General features: G+C 39.9%; 1 protein-coding gene across 1 annotated transcript; it reads left to right on the top strand.

Annotated features, from left to right (window-relative positions):
* Nucleotides 1-781: 781 nt before the first annotated feature.
* LOC120422287 (transcriptional activator GLI3) lies at nucleotides 782-6,101 on the top strand. The gene is made up of 3 exons (XM_039585677.2): nucleotides 782-1,515; nucleotides 4,723-4,996; nucleotides 5,195-6,101. Exons 1-3 carry the CDS (start codon nucleotides 932-934, stop codon nucleotides 5,945-5,947), a joined length of 1,611 nt encoding a protein of 536 aa, XP_039441611.1. The 5' UTR covers nucleotides 782-931; the 3' UTR covers nucleotides 5,948-6,101.
* Nucleotides 6,102-6,324: the final 223 nt, after the last annotated feature.

Raw genomic sequence — 6,324 nt, 5'->3', positions numbered from 1 at the left:
GGCTTGGTATTCCCTTGCCACCCGAAGAGTGGACGCGATTGTGCGGTGCTATGTTGGTTCAAATGAGGAAAAGATAGAAGAGGCAAGAGACAAGAGACAAGAGACAAGAGACAAGAGACAAGAGACAAGAGACAAGAGACAAGAGACAAGAGACAAGAGACAAGAGACAAGAGACAAGAGACAAGAGACAAGAGACAAGAGACAAGAGACAAGAGACAAGAGACAAGAGACAAGAGACAAGAGACAAGAGACAAGAGACAAGAGACAAGAGACAAGAGACAAGAGACAAGAGACAAGAGACAAGAGACAAGAGACAAGAGACAAGAGACAAGAGACAAGAGACAAGAGACAAGAGACAAGAGACAAGAGACAAGAGACAAGAGACAAGAGACAAGAGACAAGAGACAAGAGACAAGAGACAAGAGACAAGAGACAAGAGACAAGAGACAAGAGACAAGAGACAAGAGACAAGAGACAAGAGACAAGAGACAAGAGACAAGAGACAAGAGACAAGAGACAAGAGACAAGAGACAAGAGACAAGAGACAAGAGACAAGAGACAAGAGACAAGAGACAAGAGACAAGAGAAATTTTTAAGATTTGTTTTCAGCTTTTTTCAAATTTTCAAAATAGCCTCCTTTATCACTGTCCGCACGGGTTGCAGTTCTTATCAGTTCTGTGGCCACCGTTTTTTTTTTCGCCTCACCATAGGTCGGCTACGGAACCGCGCCGCTTCACAATTGTAGCATCTTATAATGGGAACTCACCGCGGGCTAGGGTTTAGTAACATTTTCATTTTCACGCCGCACAGAGCTCCTGGCGGCTTTTGTCACACGCCGAAAAATTAATGCTGAAATTTAAAACGGATCAGCAAAGTGACTTAGTACCACTTAGTGAATGCCAACAGCAGCAAAAGTGAAAACAGCAAAAAGATGCTAATAAACAAGGACACTTTTCCCTACAGAATGGGATTATCGCCACTGTACTTCCTGCCGCCCTCGCCACCCTCGGTGAACGTGACAAATGAGCGGTTTGGATATCTTCCAATAACCCCGCCGTATCACGCCCAGTACGACTACCCACTTCCGGTGAACTCAACCGCCACGATGCAGTCGACGGCCGCCAAGTCTTCGTCGTCCTCTGGCCTTCATCCGTACTTTTACCTGGGATCCGCCGGGAAGGAGGAAATTACGTCGGTGCCACTCTCGCCGCCGCACACCCCGCCCCTGCTCTACAGCCCCGGAAGTGGCCTCATCAACGGCACGTCCGATGGGACCACCACGGCTGCCAATCAATACGGATTATCGAATCTGAGAATTGCGGACACGGACGACGATGACGAGGACGAGGAGGAGGAGGAGGAGAACGGGGACTGGAAAGGGAGCGCGGTGGAGCAGGCCAGACCCCGGAACTCCGTCATCATGAAGGTGCAGAACCAGCAGGTGGTGCCGCTGGTCGGAGAGGAGGGCACCCGAGCGATCGAAAAGTTTGCCTGCAAGTGGGAGAACTGTTACTGGTGAGTAGCTTCATGTTTTTTTTTACTTTTGCATGGAAGGGCTTTTCTCGGAGTGTACAGCAAGTAAAGGGGAAGAGGAACTTTTTATGGGAAAGTTTTGACGAAAGTTTCATGCTTCCTGTTGATTGGAACAATTATACAAGTTTTATCAAGAAAATCAATTTAGCTGCTAAGTGTTGCATAAGATCGAGTCGCATGGTAAATTAAAAATTCGAATTTTGATTAATATTCGCATCAAAGAAAAACAGATTCGAAAGCAAGCTCGAAAATCTACCTGGAAAACTTTGAAATGTTGTTTCGTCAGATTAAATTTTAAAAAGTATTATTTGAATTAATCCTCAAATCAGAACTAATTGCGCAACATGACGCAACTGCTTGATCTCATCAAATAAATATGTTATTTCAAAATCAAAAAATCAAGTGAGGTCAGGGGTAAAAACAATAACAGTTACACCTTCTCAAACGTTAAGCTTGCTTTTAAATTTTAAATAGTTTAAAAATTTCAATGTTGTTTTTCTTTATTTGGAATATTGTGTTTATCAAGAAATTACAATAAATTGAAATTTTCTCAAATTTGAGAACAATTTAAATTCATGTTTTTTAAGGAACTTTTGAAATGAAAACATTGAATCTTCAAATATTTGACAAAGTACGAAATTGGCAAAAAAAAACTACAACAGTCGAAATAGTAAATTAAATTTTGTTTTTAAAGAAATTTTTACTGGAACACATTCTTTTTTTTTAATATGGCCTATGCAAAATTTTTTTAAAACTTAAAAAAATCGGTTTAATTACATGACTGCAAATTCATTGAATGACGCTTATTTTTTACATATTTATTCAATTAAATGGAACAGTTTTGAGATTTAAACATTACTGTTCCAGATCACAACAGACGTAAAACTTGAGTAAAAAAAAAAAAAATGACGAGGCATACAGTAACTATGTACTTCCCCTCACTAGACCTCAACCTGGACCAAGGGATAAAATCTTATAATGAAACAAGCCTTACCCGACAAACTTCGTTCTGCCTTTTTTTGTTTGTTGACGTTTTTATCTTTTTTGCTTATTCAGCCTCCTATGATCAAAATTTGATTTTACGTAACTTTTACCATACAATCTGCAAATTTTCCGGAATCGGTTCCAGAGTGGCCAAAGTTGAAACATTTTAGCATAAGAACCTTCCTTGGACTTATACGAACCCAACGCAACAAAGAGCACCTCGATCTGACGTTCCGTGTTGAATTGATTCGCGTTCGAACAAAATCGTTGAAATTTTTTATATATATAGATGGAAAGAATTTTAGTATTAATTGAAATTAAAGTGAAAGTGGAAGTAAAATAACATGTTTGAAATATATTGGCATAAATCTTTCTAATGACTTTTTAAAATGCAAATTTGATAAAATGCGAAGAAATTTTCGACAGTTAATTAAATATTTGTAGAATATTTGAATATTTCGCCCAATTATAATTTTAAAGTTAAAAGGTTTTATCAAGGTTCTTGAGAGCTCCATACAACCAAAATAGGTTATGATGGCCTACTTAAAACCTAAAATTTGACATCGAATTCAAATCAAAGGTAGAACAAGCAAATATGAGAGCATATTTTATTTATTATGAATCTTTATATTCATTTTTGTAATTTCGTTGAAAAACTTCTTATTTTTCCTATCATTCTCGAATAACGAAAACGTCTACTTTTTATCGCCAAAAATGACGGCGTCCATTTGAACTTTTCAGCACTTGAACCGAAAAGTAATACATTTTGGTACTGAGGTTTGCCACTTATATTGACTGCGAAAAAATTTTTGAATATAAAAATTAGTTTATTCATTTCCTGATTGAAAAATTAACTCAAAAATCCAATTAAAAGGATGTTTCCCGGAATTGTAAAATATTGCGTCGTATTTATTTAACATAATAAACCTCGTTGGTGAAATATGCGAATCGTTCTGAAAAATACTTCTTTTTGCAACTCGCTGCATAAACAAAAAAATGATGTTGGACTATAATGTTGAAACTTATTAGATTTTGTACAATTCATAATTTTACCAAAAAATCAGGGGCAGAAAATATGAAAATATGTTTACAGTCAGACTCGATTATCCGAAGGCCTTGGTAAAATTTCACTACGGATAATCGAAACTTCGGATAATCGAATCACGAAAAAATGCAATATTTAATATAATAGGCAATCAACCATTCAAACTTGACTAAAATTCGGACGCGAACTTGATGTTGTAAGTAAGAAAATAAAAAAATACGAAAAACAAAATTTTCTTGTACGTGATTCGATTATTCGAAGTCCCATACAAACCTTCGGATAATCGAGTCTGGACTGTATTGATATAATTTATGGTGTGAATTCATGATTTTTTAAAAATATGTTTCAAGTTATTGTAAGAAGCATAACTGTAATATTTTTTTTGTGTATTTAGGGAAATCTCTTTCCTGAAACTTTTCATAACTATGCTTGGAAAATTGATATTTGAAAATATTGAAAGATTTTTTTAATTTTAAGAAGAAATCGATTGTCAGTTGATCTTTCTGAACCCGTAAAGCCATTTTGGCGATTCAAGTTCATACACTCATCATCCGTGTGAAGACGCCATTTTGTGCTGTTTGGGAGATAACAGGTTCAAGAAAGGAGCGCATGCAATAATAAAAGTTGCTTTAAATGAGCGGAGTGTATGAAAACGTACTGAAGATTATTTGTTGCCTATCAATTTAATTGTTGATTTTTTAAAGAATGGATTTATATTTACTTTAAATGCTAGTGTTAAGATGCAAAAATCCATGAAACAGGTTGAAATTAATAATAAACTGTTGTATTTGAAGTGAAATTTGGATTTATTTTAAAAACTAATTCCACAAAGTCACAATGTTAATTTAGCACGCAAAGTTCACGTGAAAAAAACCCACGGCATATAAAAAGTCACCCCAGCAACATCCCTGAACCAAAATCAGACCAAAACTGGTATCAGCACTGTTTCGAAGGTGATCAAAGTTCTTCACACGGAAGGGGTTTCCCTCGGTTTTATCTGCGTCCACAGTTCCAGCTATGACTGGATGGCTTCTGTGCAAACGTGTCTGATGCATGTTTTTGTTTGTTATCAGCAACATCGAACCACTCGCGTATTTTTATGCTGCATCATGGAACCGCTCCAAATCTTATCAAAACTTTTATTTTCCACCTATTTTCAGCGTATTCTTCAAGCTGGAAGACCTGGCCAGCCACGTTACGCAGAAACACGCCGTGGTCGGTCTGGGGGGCCTCTACTACTGTCGCTGGGAGGGCTGCCTGCGCCAAGATCGGGGCTTCAACGCACGCTACAAGATGCTGGTGCACGTGCGCACCCACACCAAGGAGAAGCCCCACGAGTGCGACAAGTGTGGAAAGTGTTTTTCCCGCGCCGAGAACCTCAAGATTCATCTGCGCTCGCACTCCGGTGAAAAGCCGTACGTCTGCCCGGTTGAGGTGAGTGCGCTTCACTTTTGCTTGGTGGGAGGTGAAGAAGTTAAATTTAAAAAAGGTGTAAATATAGAGTGATTGTTTACCAACGTAAAGTCAATTCTACTTTGGATTTTCGTATTGTATAATATCAATGAGAATCGCATGACATAAAGCAAATAAGTTTTGCATAAAAAATATTAATTTCAAATTTTCAATTACCAGGGCTGCAACAAGGCGTACTCCAACTCGTCGGATCGGTTCAAGCACACGCGCACGCACTCCAACGACAAGCCGTACGTGTGCAAGGTTCCAGGCTGCCACAAGCGGTACACCGATCCGTCATCGTTGCGCAAGCACGTGAAAACCTTCAAACACGCATCGATGGTGCTACCATTAACGGCCTCGTCGCTGCCGCCGTCGATGGACTTTGACTATTATCATCACGCCGGCCATTTGCACGGCCATCCCGGCGGACTGGCCTCGGTTTACGGTCGGAGCATCAGCTCCAGCAGCAGCACCGGAAGTCCTGCCAAGATGGCAAGCGATAACTCATTCAGCACCGACGATAGCCGGGCTTCGAGTGATTCGAGCAGTCCCGACCTGGGTCGTCTTGCCGCCGCCGGCGAAGATAATAATGTGCTAATTGATGTCGTCAATGTCGACAAGTGTGATGAAAAATTAATCTACACTGATGATGACGTCTACCAGGCCCGACCGTACCCGGACCGTGTCGGTGGTGGTGGCCACTGGCCTGAGCAAGACACCGGCAGGACCCGTGAGGAGGACACCGGCAGCGGCGGGGCGTACCTCCTTGAACCGGAACGAGTAGCCGGAGGAGACTACCGTGGACGGATCATGTTCGCCCAACCACCCGCAGCCGTCGAGGACGATGAGTTGTGCAGCTTCAGCTCGGAGCACCTCCTCCGCATGCAGGTGGATGACACCCCGCTGGATCTCAGTATACATCATCGATAGTATTCGAGGGGCGACGTTTGTTTTATTTTTGCGACGCACCTTGAACCTTTTAAAATTTGGTGTTCTTTCTTTCTGTGTAACACTTGTACTGTACTAACCCAAACAACAGTAAGAACGTTCTTTTGTTTTACTTTTAACTCGGTGACCTTTTTTTTATAAAAAAAATCCTTGTGATTTATCTGTGACTTGAAAGGAGTTTCGCACTGGCTGTCTGGAACTACTTCCAAAGCAATATCAACTATTGAGATTGAACAAAATGTGTGATTTTTGCAATGTTTGTCTTCAAAGAAAATAAACAGAATAAAACTATTGAAACACTCAACGTGTATTGTTTGAATATTTCTCCCCTAAAATAATATTTCTCACTACATGGTTCG

The sequence above is a fragment of the Culex pipiens genome, unplaced genomic scaffold (assembly GCF_016801865.2).
Source record: "Culex pipiens pallens isolate TS unplaced genomic scaffold, TS_CPP_V2 Cpp_Un0112, whole genome shotgun sequence".
Lineage (NCBI taxonomy): Eukaryota > Metazoa > Arthropoda > Insecta > Diptera > Culicidae > Culex > Culex pipiens.
This window is presented reverse-complemented; position numbering and strand designations above follow the sequence as displayed.